We start from the raw sequence: 20011 nt of genomic DNA, 5'->3' as shown, positions 1-20011 counted from the left end.
TTTAAATAACACATTAAACAGACAATTGGTAGTACTGGTATGTTTTGCATATACTCTTCTTTTCTTGTCCCCTCAGAATTCACAAGGAGGCTGAAATTCCAACCTTCTTAAGAGAAACTTATATGTTTATTTCTTGATGTATGTGTGTGGTGGGGATGTACAAACATGTGCATTGATATCACTGTCCAAAGAAATATTGATCACAAGAAAATTATGAAGGATAAATCCTGAATATAAACTTTAAAAAAATCAGCTCTAAATTGTAAACATTTAAGGTACATTGTTTTGTAAGCTGCTTTTAAATTAAAATGATTATGGATAATGTTGCTCATTTGAAAATACATTGAAAATTTGTGTTTGATAGCAAAAGTTAATTAAACTTGGTTGCTGCATTTGGCTATTAACATAAAACATTAACTAAACGATCCCCCCCCTTCTCTCTCTCTCTCAGATCAGAAACAAAGTTTGACTCAAATTCAGGTATGTTTAAGTTTATAATCTTTATAATGAATACATTGTTTTCATGTTACTCTCAAAAGAGTAATTTATCTTAACTTAAACACAGTCTGGAACATCCCAGATAAAATCTTAACTTTACACAGTCTGGAACATCCCAATCTTTAAAGCAATCTCAGGTTTCAGAATACCTTATACAGTGCTTTTATTCTTTCCCTAGATTCATGTCTCTTTTTAATTTTACTCTTTCATGTTAAAAGATGATTGCAAGGAAACCATGTCAGTTTTGCATTAGATTTTAAATGAAATGGCGCTGAGGGAAATGGTCTTTGAGAATATTGGCTGATTTAAAGGTTGTTTTTCTTCCTGGAGGACAAGGTTGTTGCATGGACATGAAGTCTGAGCAAGCAATAGATCAGAAAACAAGTGATTTGCCCATGCAATGTCTGTGTATACATGCATGCTAGACAAAGATGTAGATTTGTCTCTACATGGTTAACCGAAATGTCAGGTTTTTTTCTATTTATAAGAAATATGAGTACCATAAACTAAGAAATGAAGCATTTAATTTCAATAAGACAGAATGTATGCTATTGTAAACAAAACTACTTTCTAAAATAGAGTTGTTGTGATAATAGAAGAATCTGGTCATTTCTTTTAACAGTGTTAATTTTTATGGTTAACAAAACAAAACTAAATCTACAATTAGGAATCCTTTTCTGCTGACCAACTATAATTGCATAATAAAAACACCTAAGATCTGGTGTTTTACAGACATCTTCCTTAGGTTAGGCAGTAAAAAGATTGCTAGATGTAGAGATCTGGGGAATGCAAAATCTTGCACACCATGATGGCATTTACAGTTGGCTTTATTAAATGCATTACTTATCTGTGGATTTTGGATTATGTTTTGTTTTTGTGGAGCAACATTACAGTCTTAATTTTATTTTATGTTCAATACAGTTACTTTTTTGGCACAGCATGCTTTTGAATGATAAAGTCATTCAAGACCACAATATCAAAATTGTCTCAAGAGACAAAGATGTGACCAAATAACGGTTTTGACTGCCTGTCAAAAGCACAGTCCAATGGGGCTAGTCTGACTTCACTTGGGCAGGAGTTCCACGATCAAGGTGGTCCCTCATAAAAGCCATTTCTTGTGTACTTATTTAAGCCCTGATGTAGAACACACAACAGGATCTCCACTTAATCCACTGACTCCACCAGATTCCAGGCACATTTATATGGACAGAGGCAGTATTTCAGATATTCTGGGTTCAAGCTATTTGGGACTTAAAACTATACCATAATGAATTTATTTAAAATGATGCATATAACAAAATATGTATCCATAAGTACCAAAACCAATAGGTATGCTATTATTTATGTTTGAAACTACTCACTTATATACACTAAATTTATTATGGTGGTGTTTAAGTAAACTGAATATATTAGTACAAGTTCCTTTACTTTACCAGCCTTTCTTCAGTTACCTTGTAACTGTGAACCTTATAGAATCATAGATTCTATTGGAAGAGACCACAAGGACCATCCAGACCAACCCTATTCTGCCATGCAGGAAATCTAAATCAAAGCATCCCTGACAGATGGCCATCCAGCCTCTGTTTAAAGACCTCTAAGGAAGGAGATTCCACTGCACTCTGAGGGAGTTTGTTCCACTGTCGAACAGCCATTACTGTCAGGAAGTTCCTCCTAATGTTGAGGTGGAATCTCTTTTCCTGTAGCTTGCATCCATTGCTCTGGGTCCTAGTCTCTGGAGCAGCAGAAAACAAGCTTGCTCCCTCCTCAGTATGACATCACTTTAGATATTTAAACAGGGCTATCATATCACTCCTTAACCTTCTTTTCTCCAGACTAAACATCCCCCGTTCCCTAAGTCATTCCTCATAGTGCATGGTCAGGCCCTTCACTATTTTGATTGCCCTCCTTTGGACACACTCTAGTTTCTCAACATCCTTTTTAAATTGTGTTGCCCAGAACTGTACAGAATAATCCAGGTGGGGCCTGACCAGAGCAGAATAAAGTGGCACTATTACTTCCCTTGATCTAGACACTATACTTCTATTGATGCAGCCTAAAATCACATTGGCCTTGTTAGCTGCCGAATCGCACTGTTGACTCATGTTCAATTTGTGGTCTTCTTGGACTCCCAGATCCTTTTCACACAAAGGAATTTATCAGACAAGGGAAATTGGAAGTATAATCCAATGGCAATCTGAACGCAATCATGGGGTTTAACGTTATTGTGTGACAACCTACTATACGCAAATTTGGGCAATGGAAAGTCAGTCCAAGTGCAATCATGAGGTTTCACGTTATTGCGTGATAGACTACCACATGCACATTTGGGCAATGGCATGCTATTTTTGGGCAATGGGAAGCCAGTTTGAATGCAATTCGCATTCACGTAAATTCACTGAGCTAGCAAATTCACATGAATGCGTTCTGGCCCCACTTTCTTTTCATTCGAAATTAAGAGAAATTCCTCACGTGTGATAAAGTCTGTAGTCTTGTTCAACCCATCCTATATCTGTTCATTTCATTTTTCCACCCTAAATGCAGTACCTTACATTTCTCCATGTTGAAATTCAGTTTGTTAGCTTTGGCCCAGCTTCCCTCCATCCCCATTAGCTCACTGACTGGCTAGGATGACAGTCCTTTGATTGAGTTACTGTTTACTTGGATACCCTATGAACTTCTTTCCAGACTGCTTCTTCAGTCTTCCTTTTTGGTCTATCAAACAGTTGTTTCCCAAGTTCACCCTTTCCAAAGCTCTGTCTTTAAGAATATACAGTGTCTCTCAAGATTCCCCTCTCCATAAACACAGATCTTGACCTTCTGTGTTATTCCGCTGTTATTTCTGCATTTCCTTCCAGTCTTTCCTTAGCTTATGAGGTTGGTTCGTATGCTTCAGGCTTTGTTCAGCTTTTCTGGCTCCATCTCCTGCTTTCTGCCTTCCTGACCACCTGTCACAAGTTGTTTTGTCTTCATCAATTGCTCCTAACTGACTGAATTGAACTTGACAGATTGACATACTTTTCAGTCACAAAACCTACTGCTAATCAAATTTGTAGTGGGTTTGATTCCAGATTTGTCAAAATGTGGGGTGAGCAACTATTTTTGGTCTACAGCTCACTTTAATCCTAGCTAGCACATGGTGAAGGCTTATGGGTATTGGAGTCCAAAGCATCTGAAGAGCTACAGTTAATACAATCTCTGTATTAAACAAAGGGCATAGATTACTAGGGAATTTTCAGTATACTGTACAATCAGACTTTTGTTGTTGTTGTGTTCCTTCAAGTTGTTTCCAATACATGGCAAACCTAAGGTGACCTTATCACTGGGATTTCATGGCATGATTTGTTCAGGGGGGGGGGTTGCTTTTGCTGCTCAAACTCACCCAGTGGGTTTCGATGACTGAATGGGGATTCAGACCCTGGTCTCCAGAAGTGTAGTCCAGTGCTGAAACCACTACACCACACTGGCTTTCTAATTAGTTTTTATCATAAATATAGTTAAATTAGTACATAAGACATAAATCTTTCTGATATAGTTAGCTTTACCACCAGCTATAGCTTAGCAGCTTGGCATTGCTCAGGCCTCTTAGGGACAGAAGAGCAGGCAGGCACAGCTCTATTGGCCCAGAAGTTGGTGAGAGCTCCCACTTCCATTCCAATGGCCATTGTTGTGGTCTCTGAGGGAGAGGAGGGCAGTTAGCATCTGCTGCTCTTAATCTTTTCCCTTCTGTTATTTCCTTTCTCTTATGTGTCATGTCTTAATTAGATTGTAAGATTCAAGGCAGGGAACTAGCAAATGAATGATTTGTAAGCTGCCCTGGGAGTCTTTTCAGCTGAACTGTGGGTTATTTGTTGTTGTTGTTAACTGCCATCAAATCACCTTTGACTCATGGTAACTCTATGAGTGAGACAGCTCCAAGCCCCCCTGTCATCAGCTGCCCCAGTCAGGTCCTGAAGACTCAGAGCTGTGGCCTCTTTGATTGAATCTATCCATCTAGTATGGAACTTTCTTCTCTTTCTGCTACCTTTCACCTTTCCTAGCATTATTGTCTTCTCCAGTGAGTCATGTCTTCTCATGATGTGGCCAAAGTAAGACAATCTCAATTTGGTAATCTTGTCTTCTGAAGAGAGCTCAGGTCTGATCTTCTCTAGTACTCTTCTTCAACTCCACTTCTCAAATAAGTTGATTTTCTTTCTGTCAGCTTCTTTCATGTCCAACATTCACATCTGTACATGGTGATGGGGAATACAATGGCTTGGACTGCTATTACTTTAATGTCTAGCTTTATTTTATTTTATTTTATTTTTTCCAGCTTTAAATCTTTGCACTTTAGAATTTTGTCTAGTTCTTTCATACAGTGGCATCACTGGAGGGTGTGGGGGATACAGCTTGCATTGAGTAACACCCCTGAAGCAGTGTGACATCTGGTCAGGCCCTCTTCCCACTGTGCCCCTCCTGGCTTGCAGTGGTGGTGGTGGCCTCCTTACAAGGAGACCTCCAATGCCACCGCAAAAGAGTGGGGCAAGTGACCCTCTTCTGGTTTGCTGCAGTTGCAGAGGGTTGGGCTGAGCAATCCTCTCTTGGCTTGCAGTGGTGGTGGAGGCCTCATCATGAGGAAAGCTCTAATGGTGCATCAAAGATGCTGACTGAGTGACCCTCTTCTGACTTGCTGTGGCAGCCTCCTCATGAGGAGAGCTTCCCACCAGAACAAATGAGAGGGCCCAGTGCACCGTTTTGGCTGCTCTGAACAGTTCTTGAAAATTGGCCGCTGTGGGATGGATGGGGAACTGAATGGGAACTTCCAGTGGCATCAGCGACATTCTTGCGGCGTTCCCCCATGTGGTAAAATGGATGATATCCTCGTTCTGTTCCGCGCCAGGCCCGTTCCCCGGGGCCCGTGCGATAAGCTCCAAAGTCTCCTCTGTTGATTTTATTCTATGTTCTGTGGCATAATATTGCATATTATTATTTGGAGTGAACTGAATCCCATTGCAATAATTTAATGTGCTCATTGTTGCTCACACAGTGCTAACACTTGAATAATTGATATTTTTTCTTCAACCCTTTCACTTACTTCTTTTTTGGCTTCTGCCCCTATCTTCCACCCATTCTTGTTTCCATCAACCTTCTGATTCAATGGGTCACAAGTTTTGAGGATTTTGGTAAGTCTCCAGCTGTTAGCTTTTAGCAAAAACAAAAACCATTTAGCTAAAAATATATGTCATTCAGAAGTATCCTAGTGAACCCTTTGTAATACGTTAGTGTGGTTTTTATTGCTCATATAATGTCAGGCACATAGATACATAAAGAGGAAGTTTTCCCCACTCCTTTTCTTTTGGCTTTGTCTCTCACAAATGTTGAATTCCCATTCTTCCCAACCAACAATTGCATTATGGATTTTGTAGACTCTGTGGGAGGGACAGTGTGGCATAGCAGTTTGAGTTTTGAACTACAACTCTGGAGACCAGGGTTTGATTCCCTGCTTGGCCATGAAACTCACTCAGTGACCTTGGGCAAGTGATACACACAGGCTGAGAGGAGGGCAATGGCAAACCTTCTCAAAACAAATCTCGCCAGTGATTTGAAGGGTCTCCCCAGCATTTTAAATTAGTCCAGAAATGTGCTATCAGTATAGTGCAGTTGGTACACAATAGGTGTCATATGCTCTGATCTTTTGGCTTCCACAAGCAACCAGGGAGCTGCATTTTGTACAAGTAGAAGTTTCCAAAGTGTCTTCAAAGGGAGTTCTGTATACAGCATATTTACAGTAATCAATTCTGGATGTAACTGGGGCATGGATAACAGTGGCAGAGCCTCCTTTCTCTAGATCAGGCGTGGGGAAAGTAAGGCCAAATGGGGCATGATTTGGCACCCTCAAAAACCACCAAAAGTTTAGAAAAAATTAATGGGTGATTTTTTTTGTCCCCTCAAAAGCTAAAAATAGTTCAGAACCACTACAAAGTATAGCAGTTTGGCTGCTGCAATCTACTCAAGGTCCAACATACCGCAAAATCTTTGACTGCTTCCAAAATTCATCAATAGAGAACCCAAAAGGACATGATGTCACTTCTGGTTGTATTGAACATACCAGGGCAGCCCTTGGGGAAGAGCTACAGGAGTGAAAAATAGCTTGCCCCCTCTGCACTTGGACAGTCCTAGTCTGGACAGTACAGCTGACCGATCAGCTGTCCCTACCTAGAGTTCTTTGAGAAGAATAAATTCCCCTGGGTTTTCTGCTTTTCTGTAAGCTCTATGGGTAATGTAACGGGCATTAAGAATTTTGCAAAATGTGAACCCTCTGGTATTAAAGAGAAGAATGCATTGACTATACTTAAGCATTGAGGGTCTGTTATAGGACAAATCTGGGCATTATTCCTTTTCAGATGTTGTTGGACAACAGCTTCCAGCATCTGTCACCCTAGGTGAATGGGAGTTGCAGTTCAACATCTGGAGGGCCACATGTTCTCTACCCCTTCTCTCTGATGGTATATGACAGAGCCACACAAAAGCCTAACTGTTTTACTGTCTTCTTGGCCTAATATCACAATTTTATCACTTCTTTAATTAAAGAGGCTCATTTCTTGAATACTGTTTTTGTTACTCTGTTTCTGCAGAGCAGTCCAGAACAGTCATTTTCTCCTTCCTTGGACAAACCCTCTGTGTGTAGAGCGGAAATGTACTTGAAAACGATTTGTAAAGCCCAACTACTATCCTTTGAGGAAAGCTTGATAATTTCTGTGCTTTTTTGTGAGAATAACATGAAGAATAACACAGATTTATTTCCTTGCAATAAAAGTGGAGTCTGGCATGCAGTTAGTTATGAAAGGTTCAATTTATTAATTTTAACTACAAAATCTGGAAATATCATACAAGGCTGAAATACTGAGGGGAAAATCTATGTAACATGAATGTGATTAGAGCATTTTACTTCAAAGTGAAACTGAAAATTAAATTAATGCTCAATATTCATCATGCAGATGGCTATAACATATGTACAACAATGCACATTCTTCATTCCACTGACTAGAGGTTTACTTACTTTAATAACAGGAACAGCTTTGGCTAAAAGAAATTCTCCTCTCACTATAGAGACTTTTTATTTCAAAGTGAAACAGAAAATTAAATAGAGACTTTGTGTGACAAAACAATTATGCTTACAGTTTTTGAGCCTGAATGTCATGGAATAAAATGTTTATGCAATAGGATTTATATTTATACTCTTTAAGAAGGGTATTGTAAGAAATTGGAGTAATAGGCATTTCACGAGCAGCTGAAACAAGGGAAAGAGATACTTCCTTGGAAATCTGTTGCCTTGTGGGAAAATTTTTGAATTACAGTAAGTGAACAAAGAATGGTTGTTGGGTAGCAGGAATTACATTAATGCCCACTCGTTAAAAAAGAGTACATTCGGCACATTTTGTGCATATTATATTACTGAGGTTTTATTATTTATTGGAATCCTCTTAACTGTGACTAAAAATAGCTTCTTGTATCAAATATTTTCTACTATATATGCTGCCTTAATATGAGTACATTTAGGCTTATTTCCCTGTGGGTGGTGGATTCTCTTTAGGAATATGCCTCTTTCAGAACTTGTAAAAATTGAAGAAGGAACTGTTTTTCTCTGAGATCATGTTTTTAATGCTGCTTTTGTTGTTACCGTATGTAAAATAAAATAAGAGATCAGCATGTAGGCACTGGAACAGTGCATCACAGAACAAAGTACTTTCAAGAAACCATAGTTGAAGAACAAAATATATTAACTCTTACATTACAGTACTATACATGCTTACTTAGAGATAATATCCAGTGTGTCTAATGAAGCTTTCTGCTAGGTAAGGGTTTAATAAGCTAAGCATTTTGTATTGAATTTTGTATGACTCTATCGCTCTCTGTTTTAGTTGTTCAGCTGGATATACTTTATGTACTAATACAGTATCCACATGTGTCCTTCTTTTGAATGTCACCACTCTTTACACAACTGTTAGTGCTCTTATCATCTGTACATATGCATTGCATTATTGTTGTCCAGCTTTGTTTTTGGATAGACTTTCTGATGATAGATTTCCACTAATTTTTTTTCAGGAGAGCATACTTAGACCTCACTGATCTTAAGAGTACACCATCAATTATCCTGGTTAGTCAGAGACAGTTCTGATTAAAATTCTTTTATTAGACCTATAAAGCTGCTTTTAAAATGTCCCAGTTTCTCTCTCTTCCTCCCACTTTCCCTGTTTGTCCTCAGTTTACGTCAGTTATATGCTAACTGAATTTAAAGTGCAAAAGTAATTTGCTCTCCATTAACTAAATGTGGGAGCGGTGAGAGGAAGGGTCAGAATCTTGACCTTTCCAGTAGGCTTGGGCTTAAGCAGATTGCTGCAACTTCTTTTAACCTTTGTATTCTTCTTCATTAGTAACTTTTGCTGTCTTCACCACATCTGGTATTGCCAGCCATGTGTTGCCCGTTTTCATCTGTGAAATATTGGAGGCTATGTAAGAGTGGGAGAAATTTCTTTCCAGATGTGTCCCTTCTCTGTTTCAGTGTCATGTCAAGATTTCAAACCAAATCCACCAATATATTCTATAAAAGTAAAGAAGGTCTAGTGGATTTGGTATCTAACTCATGATCATCTTCCAGAAAAATCAGCCTAAGAATGATGATGTGTGGGGAAATTAACGCTGTTTTAGGCAATTGCAGCACAGTATCCAGCAGGAACTGGCAACTGCTTTTTGCAATAGGATGTCAATTACACTTTGGACCACTGCAATTCCAAATCTAACCCCAAGATCACAGGCAAAGATCCCTTATTCAGGAGCTCAAGATAGGTGTGGAATGTATTTGAGTGGCAATGTGGAGACATCAGGATGGGTACAGTGGTGTTTTTATGGCAAATGAGTTGGCAAAAATGTCTCAGGCTAGCTGGCCATACAGAAAAAAACAATAAACCCCCACATCCATCCAGCAACAATATCTTTCTTTGGCCAGCCCAAAAGCACAAAATACATATCAATAGCTTTCAAAGCTTCACTGGCTTCTTCATCAGGTGAAAGATAAAAGACAAAACACATGCAAAGGAAAGAATATGACATTGCTGTGGTCACAGAATTTACATTTTAGGTCATGATAATGTAGGAAGTGTGTGTAGATACAAACTGACCCCTCCCTATGACCATAAACTGAGCGAGAACAATAAAACAGGGTGAATAAGTCTTGGCTTCTCTCTTTGAAGTACAAAGCACCCCCTTCTGAGAATGTTATATGTATTTGTCCAGTAGAAGATGTCAGTGAAAGAGAAACTAACAAAGAGAATCTTTCTGGTCTGAGAAACAGACAATCTTTCTGTACTAAGGTGGGTTACAGACTGCCCATTTGGGGTGGGCTGTACCCGCCCCTTTCCCCAGTGTATTGGGGCCTCAGCTGCCAGAACAGCAGCTGCTGAGGCCCCGATCCGCCGCTTTTCAGGCTGCGGTGAAGCGGCAAAAGGCCCCTTCCCCGCAGCCTGGAAAGGGGTGTCCTTGGGGCTTCAAGCCCCAAGGACACCCCGCGGCAGCGGGGAGGAGGAGAAAGAGGCCGCTTGGCCCCTTTCTCCCTTGCTTCGCTGGGTGCAAAGCGGTGCCGCAAACCAGGAAGGAGCTCCGAAACGGAGCTCCTTCCTGGTCCGCGCAAAGGGCGCACTAAGCGCCCTGGCGCTGACTGATGATGTCACGTCCACGCCGCCCCGTATAGAGGCGGCGCGGTCGTGACGTCGTCATGGCGGCCTCCATGTGGAAGGGGAAGCACTGCACCTTCCTAACCCTAGTACGGACTGACTCCGTACTTTAATGGCGGTCTGTAACCCGCTCAAGTGCAAAAATTGGTGGGAAAGCAGAAGGGATGAGGTTAAATATTGAAGAGCCCTGGTGGCACAGTGGTTAAATGCCTATACTGCAGCCACTCACTCACTCACAAACCACAAGATTGTGAGTTCAATACCAGCCAGAGGCACAGGGTCGACTCAGCCTTGCATCTTTCTGAGGTCACCAAAATGAGTACCCAGCTTGTTGGGGGTAATTGGCTTACACATTGTATACTGCTTAAGGAGTACTTAAGAGCACTGATAAGCAGTATAGTAATGTAGTTGTTGTTGCTATTGCTAAATGTAGACAAAACAGGTTAAAAACACTGAGAAGGGGTCCACAGAGGAAGATCAAAGAATGCTAGGTAACAGTGTGAGTTGTACTTAGTATAGTCACTAGGGGTGGATATAGTAAGAAAGAGAAAGAGCATCTGTGCTAATTATAAAGTCTGCACATCACTTTAGATGTTCATGGAGTTGAATGCAGAGGAGACAGAATGATAATAGGAAAGAGATGGTGGGTAGGCTTTTTTGGGGATGTGTGTTTGTTTTTTTTAAAGATCAAAGTAGACTTTTGCTGCGTGCTTATACCTCAGGTGTTGGAGATGAACAGATGGGAAAAGACATGGTATGGGGAACATGTGTGACTAGAGTTGAAGGGAAGGCAAGAATTTCAGAGTGAGAATTAATTGATGGAGAAGAAAGGTTTGAGGGAATGAAGTGAATGTGAAGAGGGCCAGACAGAGCTTGGTAGCCTTTTTCTTGACAAAGACAAAGATGAAGCGGCAACCAGGAGGCAGACAGTATGAGGAAGAAACTGGAGAAAGAAGGAGGAAGAGTATTTGTGGGATAGGAGATGGCTACTCAAGAGTCTTCATTTACAGCCAGCTAGTCTGGAATTGTGGCTTTAGTGCCTCTCCTCCCATCTCAAATACAGAAAAACAGCAAGTTTATTTCACTCCTGGTGAATCATTGTCTGTTCATCTTGCTAAATCTCAAATTGGGCAGATAAAATCATTTAAAACCTTTACAATTAAAATTTAAAAGGCAATTAAAACCAACTAGCTAAATACAGTATACAATTACATAAACATACCAAAGTTAAAAGCATAGTCTAAGCACACCCCATATAAAAGCATTCCCAACACGATTACACATTAAATGGTAAAATCAAGATTTGCTTTTTGAGATTGATATATTAAACTTAATCAAGCCATGGATGGTTGAATCTGTAGATACAGAATCCATGGATATGGAGGGCCGACTGTATGCAAGACAAAAACAGAGTGACCCATTCAGAACTTTGTACCTTCTTTTAACATTGAGCAATAATATTGCTCTTAACATTGTTCATATTTGAGTTCTGCATAGAGATAACACAGACGTCCTCCATTATCCTTTGCTTTTCATGGTCTTCCAGAGCTTTGGAATACTTACTTTTTGGACTACAAGTCCTACAACACCTGGGGAATTCTGAGAATGACTGTCCAGACAAAAAATGTTTCCATATGCTTCGGTCAAACTTCATTCATCTGGAACCTTAGGTTGCAAAGAAATAGATTAGTTTTGTAAGGTTCACAATTTACCTGCAGGAGACTAATTTGGCTATGTCTCTTAATGAATACATCCATAAGAGATCAATATGAACAGAAACCTATGCATTTCTGCTGTCACATACATTATATGGAGTGCAGTAGGTTTTGCTCCCAGCCAAATCAATACAGAATGGTAGTTCCTGTTTCACAAGCTGGCTGGGGTTCTACATACTGAATGTCATCTGCTCTGGAACATCAGCTATAATCTCTGAATGCTGGTGCACTGAACAGAATATTTTCCTTGAATTGGATGCCCCAATGAGGCCAAAGGTATTATTGTTGATGATACAAAAGCCATGTTTAAGTATTTGAAAGGATTTCATATGGAAGAAGGAGAAAGCTTGTTTTCTGCTGCTCGAAAGACTAGGATATGGAGCAATGGATTCAAACCACAGGAAAAGAGATTCCACCTAAACATTTGAAAGACCTTGTTTGTATGTACAGCGCTGTGTAAATCTACAGCGCTATATAAATAAAGCATAATAATAATAATAATAATAATAAGAGCTGTTTGGCAGTGGAGTATGCTGTCTTGGGGTGTGAGACAATCTCCTCATTTGGAAGGTTTTAAGTAGAGTCTGGATGGCAATCTATTGGGAATGCTTTGATTGTGTGTTTCCGCATAGCAGGGGGTTGGACTGGATGGCCCTTGTGGTGTCTTCCAACTCTATGATTCTGTTTTAGAACTAATATTTAAAGTACTATGGCCTTGGCAGGCATTGAAAATTCCCCAGTCTTTTTAGAAAACAGAAATGTGTTGCACACGATTGTGGGAAATTTGAATTTGAATCTTCAAGGCCTTGGGGCAGTATGCAAGGTGTTCTGAAGATCTTCTGTGAAATTATTGACTTGATGGTGTGGGGAATGAAGCCTTGGGCTATCTGGCTCCTTCTCCCCCTCCATTGGAGAGATGTGGACTATATATGTTGGTAGATTTATAGGAGGAACCCTACGGAGTACACCTGGTGTTAATGACAATTAGGCCAGGGACATGTGCAAAAGTTTTGGCATGCTCAAACTTTTCAAGGTGTGGAGATACATCACTATTTTAAGTATGTAAAGCTTGCATTTAAGAAAGCCAACTCTCCATGAACATAAATGTGAAATAGAGCAAAAGCTTGAGAAGAAAGGCTTGAAAGATGGATGACAGCTTCATGAGCATATGAACAATGAAAAAAGTTAAGAGGTTGCTTATAGACAGTTTCTATAGGTGTACCAGAAGATCTTCCCAGTATTCTTATATCACAACACTTTCCTGTCTCTGTCCTGATTCTGTTGCTGATGTACTTTTGTGGGTGGGGATGAGGAGCAGAGGGATGAAACAATTTTATTTTAGTAATCTGCTAAAATTAAACACACTCAGATATAGTACTATGTATATTGTATAAAGGCTTTATACTGGTTTCATTTACAATGTAAACCCAATCTCCTAGTGAAAGAACAGCTATGATTGACTGGGCTACCAGCTTAAGCTGATAAAAGGCAGTTTGGGCCACTGAAGTCACTTTAGCCTCTAGTGACAATGATGGATGCAAGAGGACCTCTAACTCTGGACAGTATTTCATCCACTAGATGGAATATAACATCATTCAGAACAAGTAGTTTGACTATCTCTCAAACATGGGGACTACATGCCCATAAAGCCTTCAGTTTGTCAGTATTCAGTTTCAGTTGATTGGCTTCATATAGATATTGAACGACTTAGGGGTAAGTTGTGGTACTCAATAACACAACAGCCAGGACCATCAGGCCATATCATCTTTCAGTGCCACTTCTGAAGCAGTGACGCACATCCTGCTTATCTGATTTTACCATGTGTGCATTTTCATTGCATTGCCCAGTAAGTGCTTTACTTGAGCTTGAACATCAATATAACAGCAATTACAGAAACATTACACTAACAAAGTTATGCTCACAGTTCTGAAACAAAGTGCCCGTTACAAACGGGCATAAAAGTACGGACTGGGTCCGTACTAGGGTTAGGAAGGTCTGTACAAAATGGGGCGGCATGGTTGTGATGTAGTGGGGCCGCGCGCTAACTGCCTTCAACCTCAATTCATTGCAATCCTGTGGATGAGACATCTCTAAAATTTCTTGTCATCAACTACCCTGCTCAGTCCCTGCAGGCTCAGGCTCATGACCTTCTTGATTGATCAACACATCTGGTGTATGGTCTTCTTCTCTTTACACCTTTCTCAGCATCGTTGTCTTTTCTAACGAATCATGCCTCATGATGTGGCTGAAGCATGACAGTCTCATTTAAAAGTTATAGCTGTATTTGTCTGTAGAACAGTATGTATGGAGATCTTGTAGCACCTTTGAGATTAACTAAAGAAAGAAATTGGCAGCATGAGCTTTCATGGGCGAAAGTCTACTTCTTCAGATCCATTCCTCAGATAATATGCAACATACCCAGCTCCCTAAGTCTCTCCTCATACTGCATGGTTTCCAGACCTTTCACCATTTTTGTTGCCCACCTTTGGATTTGTTCCAGCTTGACAATATCCTTTTTGAATTGTGGTGCCCAAAACTGGTCACAGTATTCCAGGTGAGACCTGACCAAAGCAGAATAGAGTGGTAATATTACTTCTCTTCAGGTTGAAGAGTAGCCATTGCTGATCACTCTATGGGTTTGTCTGTTCGACCAGTTACAAATCCACCTAACAGTTGTATTGTCTAGTTCACGTTTTACCAGCTTGTTTGCCAGAATAGCATGGGGGACTTGATCAAAGGCCTCAGTGAAATCAAGATATGCTACATCCACAGCATTCCCTTCGTCTACCAAACTGGTAATTTTATCAAAAAAGGAGATAAAATTAGTCTGGCATGACTTGTTTTTTAGAAACCCATATTAACTTTTTGTAATTAGGACATTCCTTTCTAATGCTTATAGACTCTCCATTTAATGAGCTGCTCTAGAATCTTTCCTGATATTGATGTTAGGCTAATCGGGCAATAATTGTTTGTGTCCTCTTTCCCTCCTTTTTGAAGATGGGGGCAACATTTGCCTTTCTCCAGTCTGCTGAGACTTCTCCTGTTCTCCAGGGATTCTCAAAGATTATTGACAATGGCTCTGAGATTACGTCTGCCAGTTCGTTTAATACCATTGAATGTAATTTATCTCACCTTGGAGAACTGAATTCATTTAGACTAACCAGGAATTCCTGTACTACTGTTTACTTATTCTGTGCTGCATTTTCTTTACTGCATCATCTGCTCCATTTTCCTCAGGTTGAGCACCCTTTTTTTAATGTGAGAAGACTGAAGCAAAGAAGGTGTTTAATAGTTACGCCTTTTCTCTGTCTCCTTGTAGCATTTTGCCATCTTTTCCACTCCTTTTGTTTGTCTTCTTGGCTGTCTCACTCCATATATGGTAGGAGTCTTTGGTGTGTTACAGATCGCCCGTTTGGGGTGGCCTGTAACCGGCCCTTTCCCTGCCGGATCGGGGCCTCAGCTGCCACAACGGTAGCCTCCAAGCCCCTGATCTGCTGCTTTCCAGGCCGCGGGGAAGCTGCAAAAGGCCGCTTCCCCGCGGCCTGGAAAGGGGTGTCCTTGGGGCTTCAAGCCCCAAGGACACCTGGCGGCAGCGGGGAGGAGGAGAAAGGGGCCACTTGGCCCCTTTCTCCTCTATGTTGCTGGCGCAGCCATGTAAAGGCTGCGCCCAGTGACACAAAGCTGGAAGGAGCTCCGAAATGGAGCTCCTTCCGGGGCCACAGAAAGGGCGCCCTAGGCGCCCTCGCGCAGCCCCACTACATCACAACCGTGCCGCCCCATTTTGTACGGACCTTCCTAACCCTAGTACGGACCCAGTCCGTACTTTTATGCCTGTTTGTAACAGGCACTTTGTTTCAGAACTGTGAGCATAACTTTGTTAGTGCAATGTTTCTCTAATTACTGCTATTTTTGAGTCTCTTTTTTGTGGAATGAATATCAATCTCTTCCAATCTGTGGGCCACTATTTTGTTTTTATATTTATCTCTGTGAATACTGTAGATATATATAAATACATGAATCCAGCGTATCTACCCAATATTTCAGATACCCAACAAACCTCTGCAAAGTAGTTCCTCATTATGTCCTTCCCAATCAAATAGCTATCTAGAATGGAAGTTCCCTCTGAAAGGGGTAATGGCCAATGAAAATTGGTTCAGGCTGGCTGGATTTCCTATTGTGCTTAAATTCTTGCTCTTTTACACTAAATTTGTCAACTTGCTTTCCTGGCGAAATTGCTCATTCGATTAGTTGAGTATTCATGGAGATTTTTTATCTTCTGGGTCATACAACTCTTTTATTACCTCAAAGAATTTCCTGTGCTGATCTGGAATTTCATGTCTTTGTAATTTTAGCTGGGATTGTTAAAGCAGTTAGTTTTCAAATGACTGTTCTGGAAGATTTCTTGTAATACCTGGGGAGCCCGGACACAGTTTTACTCCCATTCTGCAAGAAAACTGATCTGTTTTCATGCTGCTCCCATAGTAATTTTATTTACATATTCTCTTAAACTTTTTAACCTTTCTTTCTTTCTTTCTTTCTTTTTCTTTGGCTACTTAGGAAATTTGCCAGTATCTACATGTCTGTATTTGAGACTAATTCTGTGAATGTGCCAGATTCTCTTACTGTTAGTATCTATCATATAACTCAACATCCTTATATAACTCAACTCAACCATATATAACTCAACATCCTTGAGTTTGAAGTGATCATGGTCTGGGTAATAATGTATCCAAATGTATTTTTAAAATCAACACTACAAACCATTTAGCAAAATTAAAGCTTTGCTTCAGAGGGAAACAAGACAGGCTCTAATGGGTTGTTTGTACACAGTGGACTACATCATCTTTTTGTCAGTTCATCTGATACTTTTTTTGTTCTGACTTTTGCATTTTTACGCTATGTCTACATATGTATGAAACTGCAAGGTTTAAGCACACAAATTACAATTAGGACAGTATTAAGATCTGCATGTGTGGATATAAAATGAGTTGCTGATATCAAATATGAACCAATAAATTTCTCAGGGAACTCTAGGCTGAAATAGCAGAACCAGGGAAAGGAATTATGTATAAATAATTTAATAATTTTAATTATGTGCAAATAATTAAATAATTTTCCTTATTATTTTCCATGGTTATTTGTTCAACCATTACTGATAATGTTCTGCTGTTCTGGTATATCAAAAATCATATATCAACCTGGACAAATAGATTTGCTATCCCTATCAGCAGGTGGAGACAGAAACACAGACATTAAACATCAGTCTTTTAATAGTATGCTTGTTGGATTTCACTTAGAATTGTATTTTGTTGCCAGTAGATGGAAGCAGCTCCATGCTAGCTCCTTTAACTTTCTGAAGTTGTTAGGATATATAGATTGTTATGTGCATTGTTCCACTTTCTAAATTCTGTTGAACCCTTCATATGAAAGTATGCTGATCACTGAATTGTCCATAGTGGGAACTGGACATTAGCATAATGTCTAGTAATTCCCTCTGCAACTCTGTTTTCTTATGTTATAACCTTACAAGAGATCACCATCAAATAACTCAATAGAAATTAACCTGTGTATTTTATTTTTCTTCATTTTTATGTAGTAAAACTAGAACAGGAATTAAGATTTTACACATGCAATGGCATTTAAAGGTTTCACTTAGGGAAAAGAAAAAGAAAAAACTCTTTTCTTTTACTTGCTTGTGGAAGTAATTCATTTTCTTTAGGAAAAATAAAGTAATTGGCATATCTTGATACATTGTGCAGAAAGCTTCTGAAATTTGTCCATCTATTTTGACATGAAACTGCCCTTCCTCACTCCCATCATGATAGCTGTCTTTTGTATCATATATAGCTGCCTATTACTAATTTTGTACATTTCTAATTAACTAATTTGTTCACTTCCATAATTTAGCATGATCACAGGTGTCACAATTTGTCTTTTACCCTTATCAGTTTTGGGTAGCTAAGGCCAAAAGTGGTGTAGTGATCTGAATGGTGGGCTTGGACATTGGGGAACCAGGGTTCAAATTCCTGCAATGGAAACCCACTGAATGACTTTGGGCAAGTGTTGTTGTTGTCCCATCTTTTTCCCTATCTGGGACTCAAGGTGTTTTACAAAAGTTAAAACAGCTATAACTAAAAAAAAAATACATCATGCAATAGTTAAAAATATAAATTAATTATAAATATAATTAAAAGCAGTTAAAAGCATAACCATTAACACCAACAACAAATATAAACAACACAGTACATGAAAGGGCTTTTTATCTTGAGCAATCAGCCTTTAAAGGCCTGCCAAAATAGAAATGTGTTCTTCTGTCTATAAAAGGATAGCAAAGAGGGTGCCAGACCAACTAATGTCATACTCTCTCAACCTAAGAAGAAAGCAGTGTGAAACTTCATCTGAATAAATCTTGCCAAGTAAACCTAGGATAAGGTGATCATAAGTCAGCTTTGGATTGAAGGGACATAACAACAACAAATGACCAAAGAAGCTTAATAAATAAGGGTAAGTTTCGCTGCACTGAGCTGACTCTGAGGCTTGTTTTTGTTTTGTGTCTTCAAGTCATTTCCAACTTATGGTGGCGACCCGCCTAAGGCAAACCTATCATGGGATTTTCTTGGGAAGATTTATTCAGCAGGGTTGCCAATCCTTTGCTCTGATGCTGAAAGAGTGGGGGCTTGCCCAAGGTCACCCAGTAGGTTTTCATGGCCCAGTGAGAATTTGAAGCCTGGTTCCACAGAGTCGTACTTGAACTCTCAGACCGCTTCACCATGCTGGCTCTCTAATGACTCTGAAGCTAGAAGGCACTAATTTTTAAAAGAATCAACAATGTCATGATCAGTATGCATCACTGCCCATGGTGTTACTGACTTGTTGTTTTTGTCTATCTCTCTGATCAACCTTAGATTTGTTGAGAAAATGGCTTAAAATAACGTATCTTATTTCATTCTTATGTTTCTGTTGCTGGTGGAACTTTTTATTTTCCAATGTTTTTATTTTTAAATATCATAGCTTATTTTTATTTATGAAATGACCTCAAAGCAGTTTTGCCAATAAAATGCACAATATGCATATAAAGACTTCAAAAAGCTAGGATTTTCTGTAAGCAAAGCAGAAGTGAAACATTAAATGACAGGTTCTCTGTTAATAGTAATTGTTAATTGTTTTCATGGATTAATAGAATTTCATCAAAAACCTTCAGTCCTGGATATATTTATGTGGACCTTTTTTCTTCTGTTTTCTACAGCTTTTAATTTTATAAAATATGTTTTTGTGCAATATTATTTTCTTGTTGTTGCTAATGTAAAAATATGTTCTAGTCTTTTCACTTGTGCAGGGGTAAAAAATCTTGCCGAGATTAGCAAGCATTTCTTGTTGGGGGATGAGAACATTTGTGACTTTTCTTTGTATTCCTAGTTAATGAGAAATGTATTTGCAGAATTACATTTTCCACTTATTTGATTTAACTACATTTTTGCCTGTTATAGTATGTTGATAGTTTAAAACTTTGTTGACTGTGTGGTCAAAGATTTGAGTAACTGCAGGAGACAGTCAGTATTTTTACATGGACAACTTTGTACAAACTGCAATTTTATAACATCCTGGAGATAGCAATTAATAAAAAAAATAAACAGATGCAGTATGTGATATGTTTTATTGAACTACTTTTGAGGGGAGAGCAACAAAAATATTATTCAACACTGAATACTTTTGGGTGGAGGTTATTAGGTCACTAGTAAATTTTAAAAACTATTTGGAAACATTTTTAAATGGCACTTCAAAATTATAGCTTAAGGTTATACTTCAGCACAATGCCATTCAGATCCTTTGATGCTAAAGATCTACAACTGACTTACGTTTTAGAAGATCTATTTTCAAAAACATTCCCTGTGATTTAAGGTAGTGTTACACAAGAGATCAAGAAGAAATTAGCAGGAATGAAACAGGTTGAATAGTTTTATTTAGTCCAGGCCATAAATACAAATAAATAAGCAAATAAAATTAATGGCAGAATCTTAATTGGTGAGATGTTCTTTGAATAGAAATTGTAATATGTTGGGGAAAATACAGTTCTGTTGACTGTTTTTTATA

The 20011-nt window shown here is 39.1% G+C and overlaps 1 protein-coding gene across 5 annotated transcripts in view; it reads left to right on the top strand.

Moving 5' to 3' along the window:
- MSRB3 (methionine sulfoxide reductase B3) overlaps positions 1–20011 on the top strand; it is an 87726-nt gene that overhangs the window by 51820 nt on the left and 15895 nt on the right. For all 5 annotated transcript variants that reach the window (XM_042468861.1, XM_042468859.1, XM_042468858.1 and 2 more), the window contains one exon: positions 452–480. In XM_042468861.1, coding sequence (XP_042324795.1) covers positions 452–480 — 29 coding nt within the window. The remainder of the gene's footprint in view (positions 1–451; positions 481–20011) is intronic.

This window comes from Sceloporus undulatus, chromosome 5 (genome assembly GCF_019175285.1).
Source record: "Sceloporus undulatus isolate JIND9_A2432 ecotype Alabama chromosome 5, SceUnd_v1.1, whole genome shotgun sequence".
NCBI classification, from domain to species: Eukaryota; Metazoa; Chordata; class Lepidosauria; order Squamata; family Phrynosomatidae; genus Sceloporus; species Sceloporus undulatus.
The sequence above is the reverse complement of the archived record's forward strand: the minus strand, read 5'-3'. Positions and strand labels throughout refer to the sequence as shown.